The sequence below is a fragment of the Petaurus breviceps genome, unplaced genomic scaffold (genome assembly GCF_028583685.1).
Source record: "Petaurus breviceps papuanus isolate PSGF00001 unplaced genomic scaffold, PetGlider_PUasm1.0 215, whole genome shotgun sequence".
In the NCBI taxonomy this organism is placed as follows: Eukaryota; Metazoa; Chordata; class Mammalia; order Diprotodontia; family Petauridae; genus Petaurus; species Petaurus breviceps.
Window position 1 is genome coordinate 298,813 of NW_027185865.1, and position 19,409 is coordinate 318,221.

The following is a 19,409-nucleotide window of genomic DNA, read 5'->3' on the forward strand; positions in this document are numbered from 1 at the left end:
GTAATACAAGGCGGTTAGGAAGAGAGGGAGAGAGCAGGGAGGGGCACAGAATTGGCCTGTGGATGGTGCAGGGGGTTCTAGGACACATGTAACCAGCAAGGGTAGCAATGAGCGTGTATAAAGCACCAAAGGTTTGTAGAACATCGACCACGTGTGGGACCCCGTTAGATAGATCCTCACCCAACTCTACCAGGTTCGGACTACTGTCACCATCCCACCCCTCCCCTTTATAGATGAGGACACTGAAGGGACTTGCCCAGGGTCCCTCAGCTACTATTAGTATGACAGGATTAGAACTCAAGCCTCCCTGGCTCTAGGCCCTGTGAAAGAAGTGGCGGAGAGTCTGCTCTGCCCCCACAGGCCATGGCTTCATGAAGACAACCTGGCCCTTGCTATTTTTGTCAAAGCTCTCTTGGGTCAGTGCTGTCTGAAGCACTCTGGTGTGGGGGCAGCTTCTAGCCCCCGACTCAGTCTCCTCATCTGCACTCAACACTCTCCCACAGGCTGCCTGTGGAGCAGATCTCCAGGCATTCCCCCAAGTCCAGAGAGGGGAGGGATCTGCCCAAGACTGTCCAGCCAGGTCTGTCCTAGGACCCAGGCCTCCGGACACCTAGGCTCGTGAATCTTATTCAGAGAACAGACAAAAGAGAGCTGTGACATGGGGGCAGGTGTGTGGCCAGCCTGTCCCCCCAGGAGCTGGAGCATCCAAAGCCCACCCTCCCGATCACCTTGTCTCATCAGCTCCTGCTGGATTTCTTCCAAGGCAGCGAGTTCTTCAGGGTCCTCCACCTACAAGGGAGAAGAAGCGTGTGGGTTTGCCTTCTCCTCCAAAAGATCCCAACCTGCAGCCCGGAGTGGAGTCACGATCCCTCGAGGGAGCAACCCTTTCACGGGGCCGGCCTTTTCTCCACCGAGGGCCCCCCAGGCTTCCTGGTCTCAGTCCCGGGCCTCCATCCCTGGAGGATGGGGGATGGTCCCCATTGCCCTCACTCACCAGCCAAGGGCACACAGACCTGTGCAAAAGTCTCGCTGTGTCTCTGGGCCGACAGGCCCTCGCTCGTGGGCTGCAACACCAGCCACTCCACCTCCATCACCTCCTGGGTCATGAGGCCTTGGGGAGCTTCTCCTACTCGGCTGCGATACTTGTCCAGGAGCTGGGTCCTGCTGTCTTTCATTCTCTGAATACATCGCTGCGAGGAAGAAAGTAAGGGCGAGTAAAAGACAAAAACACGGGCAAAACACCATAGGGCCAGAAAAGTGATGCCCCAGGCCCTTTCTGGTGAGGGCCAAGCTGCGGGGTAACGACAGGAAAAGGGCAGGAATGGCCGGGCCTCAGGACGGAGAAGAGGCGGGTCACCTACAAGAGGGAAGGCGGGGACACCCACCACATTTCTGTCCTTCTTCATTAAGGGATGTGTCTAAGGCTCAGGGGAAGAAAGACGGAAAGTGGCCAGCAGGAAGGTGCGATCTCCGGGAGAAGATCCTGGGAGAACGAGGGTGGAGCAGCTCGGGAGAGCGAGAAAACAAAACTGAGACGGGAGGAAGGCTGGGCGTGTCAGCCCACGCTGCCCGAGGGCACGGCCCCGCCGCCGCCGCCGCACTCTGCCCTGCGAGATTGCCTGATGTCAGGGCGGAGAGACTCCCCAGAACAGCGGGGTGGAGTGGGGCGGCTGCGGAGGGTGCCAGGCGGAAGGCTGGGCACAGGTGCGCCCAGAGATCGCCGAGCGGGGCCCACGCTCCGGTCCGCGCCCTCTGCCTCATCTCTGAGTGGATCTGAGCCCGCTCTACCCAAGGACACAGGGCGTCCAGACTGGGAAAGGCGCAGGGGGAAGCTGAGGGCCGGGGAGGCTTCATGGCTCCGACACCGGGGCGGGGGAACAGCTACCCTCGCCGCATCTGGAAGGAGCTGAGCCCGGGCCGGAGCGGCCAGGGACCTTCCCAAGCTTACAGCTCCACCAACAATGCGCAGGTGCTGCAGGAAGAGAGAGGCGGGGCCGGGAAAGGGGGCGAGGCACCTGGATCTAGGCGCACTCACCTTCCTGTACGTCTCCTTCCAGGGTGGGCCCCCAGGGCGCTTGTGAAGCGCGCGCCGTCCCTGCCCCGCCGCGGCCTCCTCCATGATGCCGGATGCTCCAGCGAGGGCTGGCTCCCTAGCGAGGCCGCTAATTCCTAGTCCCCGCGCCCCTCTCCTCCCCGCCGCCACCCCTTCCCCTGCACTGCATAGTGGGAACAGTAGTCCGATCACGGACTGCGCATGCGTGCGCCCGTGCCTCCGGCGCCTGTTGGGAATAGTAGTCCTTTTAGGCCCCTCCCCCTCGGATCCCCATAGGGCCCGACTGCGAACATCGCGATAACCCGACGAAAAAACTCTGCGCTCCTTGGCGAGCCGCAAGCTCCGAGCAGGCTTTGCCCACGCGGGCTTCAGTTTGCCTATGGGGGACAAAGGGTTTTTGGATGTAGGGGCGGAGCCGCCTCCATAAAGCGTAAACCCTGAAATGGAAGAGAAGGGGGTCGTTTCCAGGAGGGGCCACGCCCTCCATCGTGACGCCACCAGGTCAGAGTTCACAGGCCCCGCTGCGGGTTCAGGCAGTGGCCCCAACCGTGGCAGCCTCCGGTTCGGATTGGGCTGAAGAGCGGAGGTCACTGATTGGCTGGAGAGGAGGGAGCGCCGATTGGACGGGCACGCGAACGGGCCGTTCACAGGCTGGAACAGAGGCCGGTGGGCGTTGCTTGGAAGAGCAGAGCGGGGCGGGACCAAGGCGGGCGGCGCGGGGCAAGATGGCGGCGGCCGAGGAGGCCGGCGGCGACGGCGAACAGTGGCGACTGTGGCTGCCTCAGCATGTGGTGTTCGTGCGGCTACGCGAGGGCCTACGGGCCCTGAGCCCTTCTGCGCCGGGAGCCGAGCAGCCAAGGTCCCCCAGCCTCACTCGGAACCTTCTTTTCGGGCTCGGCGCCGAGCTCTTTCTGTGGGACGGGGCGGCCGGCGCTTTCCTGGCAGTACGCCTGCGCGGCCCAGGCCCCGCCTCTGGCGACGAGAGCGGGGGTGACGGGAGCGGCGTGGAGGGCCCTTCCCTGAGCCGCTACCAGGTAACGGCGGTGCCGGACTGCGCCTGCGCGGGGGTGGGGGGGGGGGGGGGGGGGGGAGACATGGGGGGCGGGCGGGGCGAGACGGGTTGCTAGGCTGTCCCTAGGCCTGGAGCGCACCTGGCCAGGGCACCGGTCCCGAGGAACGAAGAGCCTTCCTGGAGCCCTTCTTGGCCGCCCCCGTTTTGGCAAAGATACTCGAGCAGCTGGCCTTTTCCTTCTCTAGTCAAATTGACGGATGAGGAAACCGAGCCAAACAGGGTTAGTTTAAGGGACTAGCCCAGGGTCACGCAGCCAGCAAGGGTCTGAGGCCTGCTTTGAACTCGGGTCTTCCTGGGACGGCGTTGGGGGCCCCAGGTCTGCATCGGCGCTCACCCAGCCCGAGATGGAGGGGCTCCGCGCCGCAGCGCGCCCCCGTCAGATTGGCCGAGAAGCCGGCAGCCGGAGGGGATGTGTTGCAGGGGTGAGGTGACGCGGCCATCCCGCGGGCCGAGGCCCATAGCCGCAGGGAGGCCCCCTTCCGTCCCCCACACTCTGTCGAGGGTAGTCTTTGTCTCCTGGATCACCTTCCTTTCCCTCACGTAGAGATGAGTCAGAAGCCATTGCAAACGCCTAGTTCGTCATAGATTTGTCTTCGCGTGTGATGGAGGGGAAGCCTTTCCCGCTCTCCTCACGGATGGTGGCCAGGAGCTGAAGAGAATGGGAGAGGATGCAAGGGAAGGAGAGAGAGACCCCAGAGAGCTCTAGCCTGGCCCGGCTTGCAGAAGGGGGTTTTCCCTTGGGTTCCTGCGTAGGCAAGAGGAACTTTGTTGCCTTCTGTAGAATAATAAATGAGAGAAAGGAATTTCCTTTACAAGTGGTTAAAAAAATATAATTTATCATCTTAGCTTCACAGCATTCCAGGTAACTAGAGCAGTACTGTGTGGACTTTCCCCCCCCTTCCAAATAACTGACGTTTTCCTGTTAACATTAATTCCAGCTTGCTTTAATTTCCAGAGATTGCTTTGTATTAATCCGCCCCTGTTTGAAGTCTTCCAAGTCCTGTTGAGCCCCACTCACCACCATGTGGCACTTATTGGCACCAGGGGACTCACTGTCTTAGAACTTCCAAAACGATGGGGGAAGAATTCTGAATTCGAAGGTGGGAAATCGACGGTGAACTGTAGGTAAGTTGGATTTTCCTTCAGGTCTTAGACTGGGTGGTTTGTGGTACATGTAGGTGAGTAGTTTGGTCCAGTGGCCTTGAAGGCTGTGTATGGGTGTATGTGTACATGTGTGGTGAGGCAGGGGCTGTTTTGTTTATTGTGGGAAAATTCTTGTTTGTGTTTCTGGCAAAATTCGTGATTTAATCACAGCAAATACGTTTTATCTTTTAAAGTTTGATGTCTTATATTTGGAGGCCTATCAAAAACAGTTGTCTGGTCCGTTACTTTGAGAGTTTGATTTTCCCCCCTAACGGTGGTGAACAGATTGAGGTCACTTTCCCCAGAAGAGGAATCGTTAGATAAAAGATTGATGAATTATAGGCTTTTGTAGAAATTTACTGAGAGTACCAGAAACAAGGAGAGTCAGTGATGCTTCCTGTCTTGTAGCACGACTCCTGTTGCGGAGAGGTTCTTCAGCAGCTCTCCTTCCTTGGTCCTCAAGCACGCTGCCTGGTACCCAAGTGAGGTGCTAGACCCCCACGTGGTCCTTCTGACGTCAGACAACGTGATACGGTAGGGGCTGATCCATCTGCTGCTCAGTTTTCCTCAGGATGGAGCTGTAGAGGGAAGGGAAGGAATGGGGGCGTAAGGGAATCCAGCATCACTGAGCCTCCCCAGGAGCCTGGGAGATGACCAGAGGGCTGGTTGTGTCCACTTCGTTTCCCCCAGACCCTCTCACCAAACCATGAAATCATGTGCTGGTTGTAGCCTTTGGACACAGGACAAGGCCAACCAGCTCCTCCCTTTGTCTCTCCGAGGCTTAGCCATGAGCTGTCCTTGCCCCAAACCTCACCTTCACCTTCCTTTGTCTCTGGGTTTCGTTGGTAGTGAGAGAGTCAGCATTGTGGGCTCTCATAGAACTGACTGCATGGTCGGCCTTGAAGGGACATGAACAGTCTCATGTCCCTCTGGAAGGAGATTGGAAACTGGTGAACATGCTGTTCAGTACCTGGGATCCAGCCCTGGATGGTTCATCCAGAGCTGTGAGGGCCAGGCTCTCACTTGTAGAGTAGCCAGAAGTGGCCTTACAGAAGAGCAAAGGCCACTTGTAAACTTTGTGCCATGGTACTCAGAGTTTTTCTAGCCTGGTAGAACCTTCTGGAGCTCATGTTTTACCATCAGAGTCTCCAAGATACAGCATCATTGCCAGGCCAGAGGTAGGCTTAAAGAAGGCCTTTGTGGGACTTAAAGACCACTGACATCTCCAGGTCTTTGTTAGAGGAATTAATGTGTAGCCAGATTTTATTCCTATCAACTTTCCTTGTATTTGAGTTGACCCAGTTTTAACTTGTTCTTCAGTATGAGAGCTCTCTTCCTAGCTTGGAATCATGTGCAAGTGTATCAGCAAGCACCCTAGCATACCCGGGATGGCTGCTAGCACAGGTTCTTTGATCTGCTTTTTTTTTTTTTTAAAGCAATCGAGGTTAAGTAACTTGCTCAAGGTTACACGGCCAGTTATTTCTGGGTGTGGTGCTGAGTATCTGAGCCCGGGATTTGATCTCCAGGTCGTCCCAACACTGGAGCCGGTGCTCTTACTCGCTGAGCCACCTGGCTGCCCCTAAGCAATTGGGATTAAGTAACTTGCTCAAGGTTACATGGCCAGGTGTTTCTGGGTGGGTGCTAAGTGTCTGAGCCCGGGATTCGATCTCCAGGTCTTCTCAACACTGGAGCCGGTGCTCTTACTCGCTGTGCTACCTGGCCGCCCCCTTTGATCTGCTTTTCTAAAGGAAAACAACTCAAAAGGGGTTAGCAGTCTTACTTTAATCATATATAAATAATACAAACAGAAAATACAAACAGACAGAAAAAATAACACAGTTCAACAGACCAGCAGACAGGGCTTCTAGCTGTCTGACCTTTACATATGTACAGTGTTAATTACCAGAGAGAGAAGCACCAGCATCTGGGTTTTCAAAGCTGGGGGTCTCAAGGGCTACCCAGAGTCTCATCTGGCCAAATCCACACAGCTCTTCCCAAAGTGAGCCGTGAAGCGAAACCTCACCTCAGAAGTATATATAGCCTTCTCCAGGGTGAGAGAACATGACAACCTTTGTGACCCACTGCCTAATCACAAAGTAACAAAAGGTGGACCTTCCCGAACAACAAGCCTCTCTTGTTGTGCTCCAAGTGAGACCCATTAAGGGACAGGGAAGAACTTCACATTTCCTTACCATTACAGCAAGTCATAAAAGCATTCCATCCATTGCTTTACAAGCCAGGTTATTGGTCAAAATGTTAAAACAACACAGCCTGAGTATAGAGCCCTGGAACATTCCACTGGAGACTTCCTTCCAAATCGACATTGGGCTGCTGTTTCTTTGGAGACTGCTCTCTCCAGAGTCTTCAGTGATCTCTTAATCACCAAATCCAGGGGGCTTTTCTTAATCCTCATTCTCCTTGACCTCTCTGTAGCCTTGGATGCTATTGTTGACCACTTTTTCCTCCTGGATACTCTCTTCTCTAGGTCTTCCGGACACTTTCCTGGTTCTCATTCTCCTTCTCTGTTTCCTTTATTGGATCTTCCTCCACATCATGCCTTTTAGCCCTCTTCTCCCTCTATCCTACTTCCCAGGGTGACCTCTTCAGTTCCCATAGATCTAATCGCCATTGATGATTTTCAGATCTATGTTTTCTGCCCCCGGCTCTCTGCTGACTTCCAGTCCCATCTACAGCTGCCTCTTAGACACATCAACTTGGATATCCAGTAGACATCTTTAACTCAACATGTCCCAAATGAAACTCCTCCTAGGTCCTCCTTCCCTCTAAATCCTCCCCCTTCATACCTTTCCTATTACCGCCTGGGAAATTGGCACCCCCACCCCTATCCCACCCTCACAGGACCCCAGGAATTATCCTCGATTCCTTTCTCTTCACCTCCCCACCCCCCCATATCATACTTCCCTGTTAGTGCAGAAGGCTCCACTATGCTGCCACTCTTATAGGCTCACAATTAGGGTGTCATCCTCAAGCTTCTTTCCTCATCTGTTGTCAGATTTTGTTATTTCTTCCTTTGTGGCATTGACATTTTCTTCACTCAGACTGCCACCTTCCGAGGTCAGTCCTTTATCACCTCTTACCTGGACCATTGTAAAAGCCTTCTAACGATTCTCCTTCCCTCCAGTCTCTCCTCTGTTTTCTCCATCCTCTCTTCAGTTGCCAGAATGATTTTCCTTAGGGCTAGAGTCACTCTGATGATGTCACCTTCCCCCACTTCACTAAAGAGATGAGGGGTTAGAGCCTAAGGAAAGCCCAGGAATGTAAGAAACCACGATTAAGCTGGGTAGGGTTGAAATACACAGGGCCAATGAAATTCAAGGATGATTAGAAGTTAAACAGAAAGAACAGACTGGACCTTGAGTGTTCAGTGGCGATTGAGGGATCCTCCCCTGCTTTCCTGAGATGGGTGATTATGGACCTTGAACTACTCATTTTCTTTCTTTTTGTTCTTTGTCACAAGGGTTGATGAGGGAGGGGAAGATACATTTGGAACTGAAGGTGGTGAAAGAAACAAGATATCTAGAATTTTTGTAAAATTTAAGTTTCACTGTGAAAGGAAGGAGGCTCATTTTGAAGAGTGGAAGAGGTTAGGGATTTTTAAGTTTTTAAACAGCTTAGACCATCCTGAGCCTGTTTTTAGAAGGAGAACCCCAGGGGAGGAAACGACATGGATAGAAGGGACCCCTAGGAGCCAGTCTTTTGGGGATCACCTTGTTTGTCCAGAGTCTGGTCCTCGAGGTGTAGGCAAGGGACCCTGCCAGGAAAGGGCACAGAAGGGAGATTCCTCCTCCCTTCCTACACTAAACCACACCAGACACACTGAAGAACTTGGTAGCCCATCGAGGGGAGGTGGTAGGACCAAGGCTGGACAGAATACTGGGGAGGAGGCGAGAGAGTGGAGGATGTTGAGAGATGATGGCGTGTGGGGAGGTGAGTGTGGAGGATCTCGTGTTATTGTGTTTTATGCTTGCATTACTAAATACTTTGTTTTCTCCTCTTTGGGAACTTCCAGGATCTATTGTCTGCGGGAGCCCCAGATCCCAGTGAAGGTGATCCCCCTTTCTGATGCTGAGGAGGAAAACTTGATCCTCAATAAAGGGTGAGTCTGAGGGATGGGGCAAAGTGTATATTAGGACACCATCCACTGTTAGGGCACCGTCCACGAATGCCCATATCATTACCCCTCTGGGGCAAGACCAAAGCAGTGGGGCCAGTCAACTGCTTGCTGGGGCTGATCCTCATCTTCTGGGTAAGACCTTGAGGGGCCCCACAGGTCTGGTATCCAACTCTGGAGTGTGGCAGGCCCATATTATGCTCACCACCGTCCTGCCCGCGCCCCTCCCCTCCCCCCCCCCCGCCCCACACATAAGACAGCTAGTGATCCAAAGGGCTCTCTTATTCATCTACAGGGAAACCTGTGGCCTTGAGGCTACATGTGGGCCTCTAGGTCCTCAAGTGTGGCCCTTTGATTGAGCCCAAATTTATTCTATAAAACTTGGACTCACCAGGTTTTCCTCACCCCTGGTCTCAGGGCTCACAGGGCCAAGCGACAAAGACTTGAGGTGTTACTTAGTGAGCAACCCTTCTGAGCTTGTGGGACATTGGAATGCTTTAGGGGCCTCCCATCCCATCCTTTAAGAGATAATCTATGAATTGCTGTGACCGTGCTGGTGCCGATGGTCTCTGCACAGAGATGCTCCTCACTGACCCCATCCTTGGAGCCTTCCCAGCATGGCTGGCCGTGACACCCTTGAGGGAACTTTCAGGCAGAGTCTGAGATAAAACGAGATAATACTTGTAAAAAGAGCACTCGACATACAGTGCCTGGTACATCCCTTCCCCCTCCTTCTAGACTCCCAGGGCAGCCCCTTAGAGTCTATCTCAGCCTCACCCCCACTTCATAGAAGAGGAAACTGAGGCCTGGGCCCTTGGACTCCACCTCTCACTCCCTTTCTACTTCCCTGCATGGTTCCCTTTCTCTTGAATCCAGGCAGACCCCAGCCTCTCACTTAGGACTGAGGGACCTTGAATGTGCAGATCCTGGTCTGGTGAAGGTAGATTCTGTTGCAGAGGGCACAAAAACAAAGTGGTGCTTTTGGCTTTATTTGGCTCAAGTTCATCCGTGCTTAAAGCATTTGGAGTCATTTAGAATTGGCAGCTTTTCCTTTGAATGCTTTTGTGGATGATTATTATACTTAGATTTTTTTAAAAAGGCTGTCAGTGACCTGTCTCAGGACTGTCTGACATTGAGGAATGAGGCAAGATCCTAGGGAAGTTGGGGGGCATGAGGTTAGGAGAGTGGTGAGAGCAGGCCCTGACCTTACCTCCCCATCTGCCGGGGCCCTGGGAAACCTCCATTTCCTTTCTTCAGACCTGGAGAATTGCCTTTACCTGTATTGGGGTATTTGGGGATGTCTTTATGTATCTCATTAAGATTATCAAAAGCGACTATAGTACAGTGACTGTCCCAAGGCCACACGTGGCTCTCCAGGGCCTTGGTGGAGTCTTTTGACTGAGTCCGAGTTTTACAGAAAAAATCCTTTTGTGAAGGGAATTTGTGTTTTGGAGTTTGAATTCAGTCAGAGGGCTGCCCTTGAAGATCTAAAGGGCCCTGTGAAGCCTTGAGGCTGCAGGTGCCCCACCCCTTCCTGTGGCTCTGAGTGAACCCCCAGTACCAACAGCATAATCACATCAGGGCCCCTCCTCAGCTCTGCAGTCTGGCTGCCATTCTCAGGATGCTGCTTTGTGAGTATCTTGGCTGCATATTCCAACATTTTGTCAGCTCTTCCCAGTCTGACTGAAGCTGCTCTCTCTGTGTATGGCCCAGTCCCTCAGCCTTTGATCAGCCCTCATGCTTGTCAAGTCTGGCCAAACTGGCCTTTAGCTGTTCCACTCTCCTCAGCTCTGCCCCTACACAGAGCTTCCCTCAATGGCCTCCACCCCGGAACAAAGGAGCCTGCCTTTAATTTTGTCTGTACCCCGTCTCCTGTTTAGAAGGCAGGGGCCATTCCATCTTTGTGCCTGGTATCATAAAGCTTCACTGATCATGTCTGGCCATCTCTGAGTCCATCGGCACCAGGGGACCCCATCTGCCCATTGATGGTGGGCATGACTCTTCTGAGATACTCTCTCGCTTGTTTGGTCTGCTTTGTAGGAGGGCGTACACAGCATCCCTTGGAGAGACAGCTGTCGCGTTTGACTTTGGGCCTTTGGCAACAGTACCTAAAAACGTCTTTGGGCAGCGCGGCCAAGAGGAGGTGCTGGCCTACCCCCTGTATATCCTGTATGAGAATGGGGAGACCTTCCTTACATATGTGAGCCTGATGCAAAGGTGAGCTATGCTGGCCCCCAACATGGGATGTGGAGGGGGTCATCTGAAAAAGATGTGGAGAGGGTAGTGGACCACAAGCTCCGGATGAGCCTTCACCCTAGGGCTCCCTCGAGGGGGTCACGGATTCCAGGATTGAGGAGCCAGATGTTGGATTTGTGGCTTAGAAAGGACACTGAAATCCTGGAGGAGGCAGCTGGTATGGGGAGAGGCTGGATGAATGCAAGAAACTGGACCAGGGTAGTTAAGGTGCCGGTCATCTGATGTTTGAAGCCCTGCTCAGGAGCAGAGGGGAACTCAGGAGCCTCCTGTGCTCATAAGGCCTGGGCTGCAGGCTAGGTGTCCACTCACCCAGTAGCCCTGAGGCTGCTCCCACCTCCCAAATTCTGGAGGCTTTCTGTAGCTGCCCTCTCTGGCTGGGGTAAACTCCAAGTGTGAATAGGTAGGCGTGCCTGGTGGAGTGGGCAGCCATCAAGGGCCTCAGAGCACTCAGGCCCCAGCTTTGGCCGGTGGTCCTTGTAGAAAACAGCACCAAAGTCAAAGATGCAAATACTGATGCAATGCACCTGTGGGAAATAGGGAGTTAGGTTCCCACAAGCACTCAGAGCTGATCTTTCGCTAGATATTGCTGGAAAGACACTTTTCTGCTGGCGATTTTTTGTCTTTCAGACATGAATTCTGATACTATGCGCTTTTCCTAACACAGTGACCATGAAATAGCCATCCAGTGCTGGGGGAGGGGAGGGGGGCAGGGGTGATGATGTCAGAAGAGCCCCAGGTAAAGAGGGGATGGAAGCACCTGCCATCTGTCATCTCCTGCCTCAGGGTGAGTGTTGGCCCTGGACACAGCGGGCTGCTGTGTGCGAGGGGACGAGGGACTGCCCCCACTTACCCACAGACCTGCTGCTTTTCCTTTTCTTTCCTCTCATCACACACTCCTGAGGTGACTCGAACCCTTTCTGGGGCAGATTCACATCCCTCCCTTTTTATGAGTCCTGATACTTCTCCTGGTTTCTCTACTGTTCTATACCGCCAGTGCAGTACCCACAGCAGCTGCTGTGAATATGCAGGTGCATTTCCAGGGTCGACAGACTTTCTTCCTTAAAGAGGAAGCTGTGATATTTATTCACATACCAGAAAGCCAGGTCCGCTGTGGTAACAAAGAAGGTTGTACACGTCACCAGTCCAGGCAGCACTGACATTCTTAAGCCTCCCTACACACAAGCTACCCTATGCAAAATTCCTTACTAGGTGCTCTGCCTCATTCCCTCTGCTCCACCCAATGTGGCAAACTCCTCCTCCCATGGGCTCCTCGTGACTCAAGCTGTGGGCTGGGCCAAAGCTCAAAGCAGGTCAAAGCAGGTGGGTCTAGTAAGGGGCAGGGAATTACCTGCAAAGAGCTGAGAATGCCTGTGGCTGCCAGGGCCAAGTGAAGGTGAGGTCACCAATGAAGTCACAAATGTCTGGGCCGGACTCATCGCATAGAAGATGGGTCCCACTCCCCATGGCCCCAAACAGAAGGTCCTGGGTTGTGGACATGGCTCTTCTGGGTGGAATGTGTGCTGTGGGAGTGCAGGGATTGCTGCCCCTGTGGCTGGCATATGCTAGGCCTTGCTTGTTGGTTGGCTGAGAGGAAAGGTCCTGGAAGTAGGGGGTGAACTTCTGGGCAGAAAGGATGTCGGTTATGGAGGAGGAAAAAGCTCCTGGGTGGCAGCCTGAGCAAACTGTGCTCTCTCAGCGTGACGGCTGTAAGAAGTGACTGATTCACTGTTGGTAGACTTGTTCACTGATCCAGGCACTCTGGAGAGCAAAGGGCCATAAACCCGCGCATACCCTTTGATCAAGCAATTCCACCACTAGCTCTGTATCCCAAAGACATCCAAAAAAGGGGGAAAGAACCTGTTTATACAAACATATGTGTAGCAGCATGATTGTAATGGAATATTATCATGCTATAAGAAGTAACAGGCAAGATGATTTTAGAAAGGCCTGGAAAGATTTACATGAATCGATGCATAGTGAAGTGAACAGAGCCAGAAGAATGCTGTCCATAGTAACGGCAGTATTGTTAGATGAAGAATTGTAAATGACTTGGAAGAGCCCAGACAATCCCAGAGAGCAAGGACTCACACTGATTGAATACAGAATGAAACAGCTATTTTTCACTTTGTTTTTCTTTCATTCAAGTCTTCTTGTACAGATATGGAAACGTTTTACATAACTGCACAGTATAACCTATATCTGACTGCTTACCAGCCCAGGGAGAGAGAGGAAGATAGAACTTGGAACTCAGAACTTTAAATAAAAATGTTAGAAACAATTGGGAGGTTAAAAAAAAAGAGAGAGATGGCCGGTTGGCGCTCTTGGAGCAGTGCTGAGTGATGCAAGGACAGTCTGGTCCTCAGAGGGGAGAGGGTGAGAAGCGGGCTGAGCCAGGCCTGGAGGCAGGGAGCTTTCATTGTTTTCAGCCCTGTCTGACTCCACAGCTCCATTTGAGGTTTTCTTGGCAGTTACGGGAGGGGCTTGCTATTTGCTTCTCCAGCTCATTTTACTCATTTTACAGATGAGAAAACTGAGGCAGACGGTTAATTAAGCGACCTGCTAATAAGTGTCTGAGGCTGGATTTGAACTCAGATTCTCCTGACGTCAGGCTCTGCCTGAGTCTCCTCACATGTGAAATGGGACAGTGACAGCACCCTCCTTGCAGGGTGGTCAAGGGAATCAGATGAGATTATATTGGGAAAGTGCTCAGCAAGTGCTTCCTGTTGTATTTGAAAAGGTTGGGGTGTACAGGTTTTCTGGGGGATCCCATTCTCACCCAGGGCTCCAGAAGCTGTAGCAGAGGCAGCAGCCACACCCAGTAAACCTGTTTCAGCCAGCCGAGAGGCCTCAAACCCACTGGGGAGTTAGGGGACTTGGACACACCGGGCATGTGAAAACCGCCCCCCACCCGCAGAGGCAGATGAGAATACTTTGTTCAAGGGCCATGAAGGTGGCTGAAGGAGCCGCTGTGAAGCGTAGGGCTTGGTCAGACATGGAAGACACCAAAGTCCTCCACTGCATCCTGGGCCATCGACAGTCATCCTGACTTTTGTCCTGCTGCTGGGCTCTGATGACTGAAAGAGAGTGAGGCCGACGCCTCCCTTCATTTCACAGCTGAGTCAGGGTGTGACTCCGCATTGTCCATGGCCCTCTTCAGAAATGAAGAACAGACACCAGTTATTGGTGTTTTTTAAAAGGCTCTTTCAGTTTGTTGGCTGATTTGGGGCTCAGCATAGGGATGACTCACAGGGTAGAAGGAGGCAGAGACATCCAAGAAGAGCTGGGACCCCCCACAGAACCACTTGGAGCTTAGTCTCTTAAAAGGCTAGTTAGAGACTGAGATTTCTGAGGGGACTGGAGAAAGGGGGAGAAGTGGTGCCTGATTGACCCTGAAGGCATGAGGAGAGCCCCATACTCTTGGGGGTCTCCAATGTCCTCACTTACAAAATAATGTAGGTGCATCGGATGGTGGCTGATTCAGTTCGGCCCTTTACAAAGCACCTGCTGTGTGTGGCAAGCACCATGCGTGGTGCATACATCATGGCAGACTCTCAGAAGCAGGCGCAGTTAGGGCTAGATCAGGGTAGGCTGAGGAGAGGGAGAGCTTGGGCCATCACAAACTTGGGAGGGGGCATCCAGTGGAATGGAAGGACAAAGAAATCAGGCTTGAAAGGCGAGTGGATGGACACCAGCTTACAGAGCCTTACAGTGTGTTTTGGCCCAGAGGAGATGGGGAGGCCCTGGTGGCATTAGAACAGGATTCTTGACACCTGCCTCAGTTTCCTTGAAGTTCTGGGTGTGGCAGCTCCCACTGTCCAGCCTTGAGCACCTGTGGGTCTCCTTTTTTGTTTCCCCAGCGTGGGATCCCTGGGGAAGCTTTTGGGGCCCCTGCCCATGCACCCGGCTGCCGAGGACAACTATGGCTATGATGCCTGCGCCATCCTCTGCCTGCCCTGCGTCCCCAATATTCTTGTCATCGCCACCGAGTCGGGGATGCTGTACCACTGTGTGGTGCTGGAAGGGGAGGAGGAAGATGAGCAGCACGTAAGCGCCCCCACTTGGGTGCCCTCAGGGCAGGAACGGGCTGGCGGTGGGCATGGGAAGGTGCCTGCTGTGCACCAGGCATTGCCGCCGGGGGGCTGGTGGCACAGCCAGAGTGGATCCAGAGGGGGCCCCTGGCCCTGTGGGAGCTGACGCCTTGCCTTTGGCCAGCATTTAAAAAAGTGGTCTGCACCAGGGGTGGGGAACCTGCAGCCTCCGTGGCCCCCTAGATCCTCAGGGGTGGCCCTTTGACTGAATCCCAACTTCACAGAACAAATTGCCTTCATAAAAGGATTTGTCCTGTAAAACGTGGACTCAGTCAAAAGGTCTCACCTGAGGACCTAGAGCCACATGTGACCTCGAGGCTGCAGGTTCCCCACCCCAGCTCTGGACCATAAGAGACGGTGCAGGACAAGGCACCAACGAGGGGATTGGGGTCACAGCTTAGGGACGCAGAGAGCTGCTTCTTGGGCACCAGCGTCTGCACGGACAGGTCATGGGTGGGGGAGAGGGGGCAGCCACATGGACATCTCAGGGCTTGGGCCCCCAAGGAGTCTGCCCTCCCACCCTAGCATCACCTTCCAGTGGTTACTGCTCTGGGGAGGCAGTGCGGCCCCGTAACTGGCCCACACACCTTTCTGCAGTCGGAGAAGTCCTGGGATTCCCGCGCGGACCTCATCCCTTCTCTCTACGTGTTCGAGGGTGTGGAGTTGGAGCTTGCTCTCAGACTGGCCTCTGGGGAAGATGACGATGACCCCTTCGAGTCGGACTTCTCTTGTCCCATTAAGCTGCACCAAGGTGAGGGGCTGTCCTGGGAGCTGCGGGGGGCTGAAATCCACAGGCCTTGGCACCATCTTGCATCTCAGGGTGAAAGACAATGACAAGCCCAGGATGACTACGGTTGTAAGTCCAAAGGTCTGGGAGGAGGGCATTGAAGGTGGGGGGCGAGGGGGACATTTAGGGGAAATAGTGATGGGACCCATCTTGGACACATTGAGTTTAATGTGTCTGCTGAACATCCCATCTGAGATGTCTGAAAGGCCGTTGGAGATGTGAGATTAGAGGACAGCAGAGGCTGGGGCAGGAAGCCATAGATGGTCATTAAATCCATGGGGAGGTCACCCAGGCAAGGCTTTGAGGGAGAGAAGAGCAGAGGGCCCAGAACAGAACCTGACAGACACCTGTGGTTGGAGGGAGTGGCCTGGAGGAGGAGAGAACCAAGGGAACGGGCATAGGTGTTTGTGGGGCTCCTCTGCCAGGCACCGTGCCAATCATTTGGCAGCTCCCTGCCAAGAAAGTGCTAAGGGGAGGAGTGACCGTGAGTGTCAGGTGTGGCTGACTGGGCACTTGGCAGATCCCTGGAACAGCCTTAGCAGTGTGTGCGATGAGTGAGGTGGTGAATGAGGTAGTAAAAAGGGAGAAAGTGGAAATTAGCCAGGGCAGGAACTGGGAGGGAGTGAGGAATGATGCCAGTTTTGAGATGAGAAGAGCCCACTTTTGTGGATTGGGAAGGGGTATGGTATACATGGACAGTGCTGTAGAGAGCTTGTTTGGGGGGCGTAGCATCGCCCCAAAGAAATTGGGCGAGTGTCATTGACCCAGCTTGCATGGTCATGCAAGTTGAGTTCTATTCAGCAGCTTGTGGTGAGGCACATGCAGCTAGGACAGGACCTAGGATAGAGAGGAATGAAGGGGCACCCCCAGGGCTTGCTTTTAATCCTCCATCCTTAATTGCATTTCTGATTCTGCATCTAGCCTGGTGAGGAGTGAGCATCACTGGAGTGGAGAGTGGAATGACAGAAGATTTTCATTAAAATCAGGGAATGGTGCAGGGTGGTTTGAGTTGGAGTGAATAGCTCTCAGAATGTAAGAACAGGAACTGGGGAGGACAGGAAGAGGATTGGCCTGGTCGAGAAGGTGCCCACGATCTGGCCTAGGGGCAGAGTTGGGATGTGGTGAAGGCTGATCATGGTGGGCACTGAGGCCCTTGTGGGCATGGTGACCTCAGCCTTTGGGCTTTCCAGCTTGGTATCAGACCTGCCTCAGGAGGACCTTCAACTCTCCCCATTGCAGATCCCAAATGTCCATCCCGATATCATTGTACACATGAGGCCGGTGTCCATAGTGTGGGGCTGACTTGGATCCACAAGCTTCACAAATTCCTTGGGTCAGGTGAGTTCTGCTATTGAAATCCCCCGAGAAATGTTTGTGTATTGCGAGGTGGGGAGGGGAGGTTGGCATGGTCTGTGCAGTGCCCCGTCAGTGGGATGGGACGTGGGGATGCAGTTGGTCACAGCGAATCCTCAAGGACAGGTTCGTGGATATCGCTTATGTCTTGGTAGATGAGGAAGATAAAGATAGTTTGCAAGAACTTGCCGCTGAACAGAAATGCTTTGTGGAGCACATCCTCTGTACGAAGCCCCTGCCCTGCAGGTAAGGACGCCCAGTCCTGCAGCTGCCATAGAATCAGCGTCCCCGATTTCATTGCCCAGCCCAGGGTTACTTTGGCCTCCGTCTCCTGATAGACGGGCCGGCCTGGCTGTGCGTTAGCTAGCCCATGTTTTCCCAGGCAGCCGGCTCCCATTCGAGGCTTCTGGATCGTGTCTGATGTTTTGGGGCCTACGATGGTGTGTGTCACCAATACCTACGAGTGCCTTACCAGGCCTCTGCTGTAAGTACTTCCCTGGGGCCATTCCCTGGGTAGCCAGGGGGGAGGAAGGCTCCGTTCTGTGCTGTCTACACCAACCAGTTTCTCTGTTCTCGTTCTAATCTTCTTGTATTTATGGTATGGACCATGGCAGAAGCACAGTCCACCCCGCGTCTCCTCCTCTGCTGTGTGCTCGTGAAGACGTTGGCATGGCACAGTCTCCCCTGCGCATCCTGGCAGAAACCCAGGACTCCTTTGAGAAACACATCCGAAGCACCCTGCAGCGCAGCACAGCCAATCCCGTGTTTCTGAAGTATGGCGGGCAGCGGGGCAGAGAGCTTGGTCTGACATGCTGGGCACGAGGCCAGTGGAGCCTCACTGTCGCCTACTGGCTGTTCTCAGGCATGTGGTGTGCCCCCAGGGATAGGGAATTGGATAGACCTGGAATCAGGGAGACCCGAGTTCAGATCTGGCCTCTCATCAACCTGTTTCCTCGTCTGTGAATCGGGGGTAAGAACAGCGCCCACCTCCCAAGGCTGTTGGCCTGTAAAGCACTTGGCGCCACGCCTGGCTCAGAGTAGGATAAGTGCTGCTTAGAACATGGGCATTCGTGTTTTTCCTTGATTGGGCAGAAGCTGAGGCTTAAATGAGACTGTTTGTAAGGCAGGCTTTGCCGACCATTGGGGGTGTGAGAAGGCATGCCTAACACACCCTCTTCCCCTTCCCCACAAGATCCTCTGACAAGGACGTGGCGCCCCCCCCTGAAGAATGCCTGCAGCTGCTCAGCCGGGCCACGCAGGTGTTCCGAGACGAGTACATCCTGAAGCAGGACCTGGCCAAGGAGGAGATCCAGCGGAGGTGAGGCCTGGCCCCACAGGCAGTTCCCACTCAGGGTGGCCAGCAAGCCCAGTGTCTGAGCCCACCTGGCCTTTCTCTTGTTTTGCTTTTTTTTTTTTTAAAAAAAAGTTAAGTAACTTGCTCAAGGTTACACGGCCAGTCATTTTTGTGTGGGTGCTGAGTATCTGAGGCCGGAACCGATCCCGGGTCTCCCGACGCTGGGGCCGGAAGTCTTACAGCGCCACCTGGCCGCCCCTCTTTCTCTTGCTCTTAAAGGGTGAAGTTGTTATGTGGCCAGAAGAAGAAGCAACTTGAAGACCTAAACTACTGCCGAGAGGAGAGGTGAGTCTCCAGGGGCCCACGGGGGGCCCAGTGCCCACTGGAGGGGAAGGACGTGTGCCCAGCTTGGCGCCCTCCCCCATCTCTCCTCAGGAAGAGTCTCCGGGAGATGGCTGAGCGCTTGGCGGACAAGTACGAGGAGGCCAAAGAGCGCCAGGAAGATCTCATGAACAGGTGTGGGGGCAGTGCCAGGCTTAGGGGAAGGGGGAGGGCTGGCGGATGGGGGTGTGCCCAGCCCAAAGCCAAGCTGCTACTTCTCTCCTGGGGAAGGATGAAGCAGCTGCTCCGCAGCTTCCACTCCCAGCTGCCGGTCCTCTCTGACAGCGAGAGGGAGATGAAAAAGGAGCTGCAGCTGATCCCAGACCAGCTGCGGCAGCTGGGCAACGCCATCAAGCAGGTGAGGTCCGGGGCAGGGCAGGGCAGCCTGAGAGCTGGTGCCCAGGACAGGCTGGTGGGGCCCACACTGTGCCTGGCCTTCATGTCTGCCATGCCCAGGTCACGATGAAGAAGGACTACCAGCAGAGAAAGATGGCAAGAGGGACGAGTCCCCAGAAGGCCACCATCACGCTCAGTGCCTACCAGCGCAAGTGTATCCGGACTGTTCTGAAGGAAGAGTGAGTGAAGCTGGGGGGGAAGGGGGCGGGTGGTGATGGGAAGAAAGAGCCTCACGGTCTGGTTTTTCAGGGGTGAGCACATACGGGAGATGGTGAAGCAAATTAACGACATCCGCAATCATGTCAACTTCTGACCAGGCGACCAGGCCCCCAGGCCGAAGCCAGTGACAGCTCAGAGGGATGGACACTTGGGAGGAGGCCTTTGTCTGCTTTCTACCCACTCACTTTTCTAAAGAACAAATACCAAATAAATACTTTTTATAAGGAAGCACTGG

At 54.0% G+C, this 19,409-nt stretch overlaps 2 protein-coding genes across 4 annotated transcripts in view; one reads left to right on the forward strand and one right to left on the reverse strand.

The window, feature by feature from the left end:
• Positions 1-2,260, reverse strand: part of RPAIN (RPA interacting protein) — a 7,745-nt gene extending 5,485 nt beyond the window's left edge. Inside the window, exons 1-3 of one of the 3 annotated variants that reach the window (XM_069094160.1) lie at positions 2,036-2,260; positions 1,014-1,190; positions 729-789 (exon numbers count right to left, since the gene is read on the reverse strand). In XM_069094160.1, coding sequence (XP_068950261.1) covers positions 729-789; positions 1,014-1,190; positions 2,036-2,119 — 322 coding nt within the window. In that variant the 5' untranslated portion in view covers positions 2,120-2,260. Of the gene's footprint in view, positions 1-728; positions 790-1,013; positions 1,191-1,385; positions 1,820-2,035 lie in introns of those variants that run through there. The other 2 variants (XM_069094159.1, XM_069094161.1) reach the window with 2 other exon arrangements.
• Positions 2,261-2,722: 462 nt separating this feature from the next.
• Positions 2,723-19,402, forward strand: NUP88 (nucleoporin 88). Its single transcript, XM_069094158.1, has 17 exons — positions 2,723-3,087; positions 4,081-4,250; positions 4,677-4,802; positions 8,299-8,385; positions 10,441-10,617; positions 14,514-14,700; positions 15,342-15,495; positions 16,771-16,869; positions 17,040-17,130; positions 17,267-17,368; positions 17,499-17,657; positions 18,077-18,202; positions 18,458-18,523; positions 18,614-18,694; positions 18,791-18,917; positions 19,016-19,134; positions 19,205-19,402. The coding sequence occupies exons 1-17, from the start codon at positions 2,779-2,781 to the stop codon at positions 19,266-19,268; spliced, it is 2,244 nt and encodes a 747-aa protein (XP_068950259.1). The 5' UTR covers positions 2,723-2,778; the 3' UTR covers positions 19,269-19,402.
• Positions 19,403-19,409: the final 7 nt, after the last annotated feature.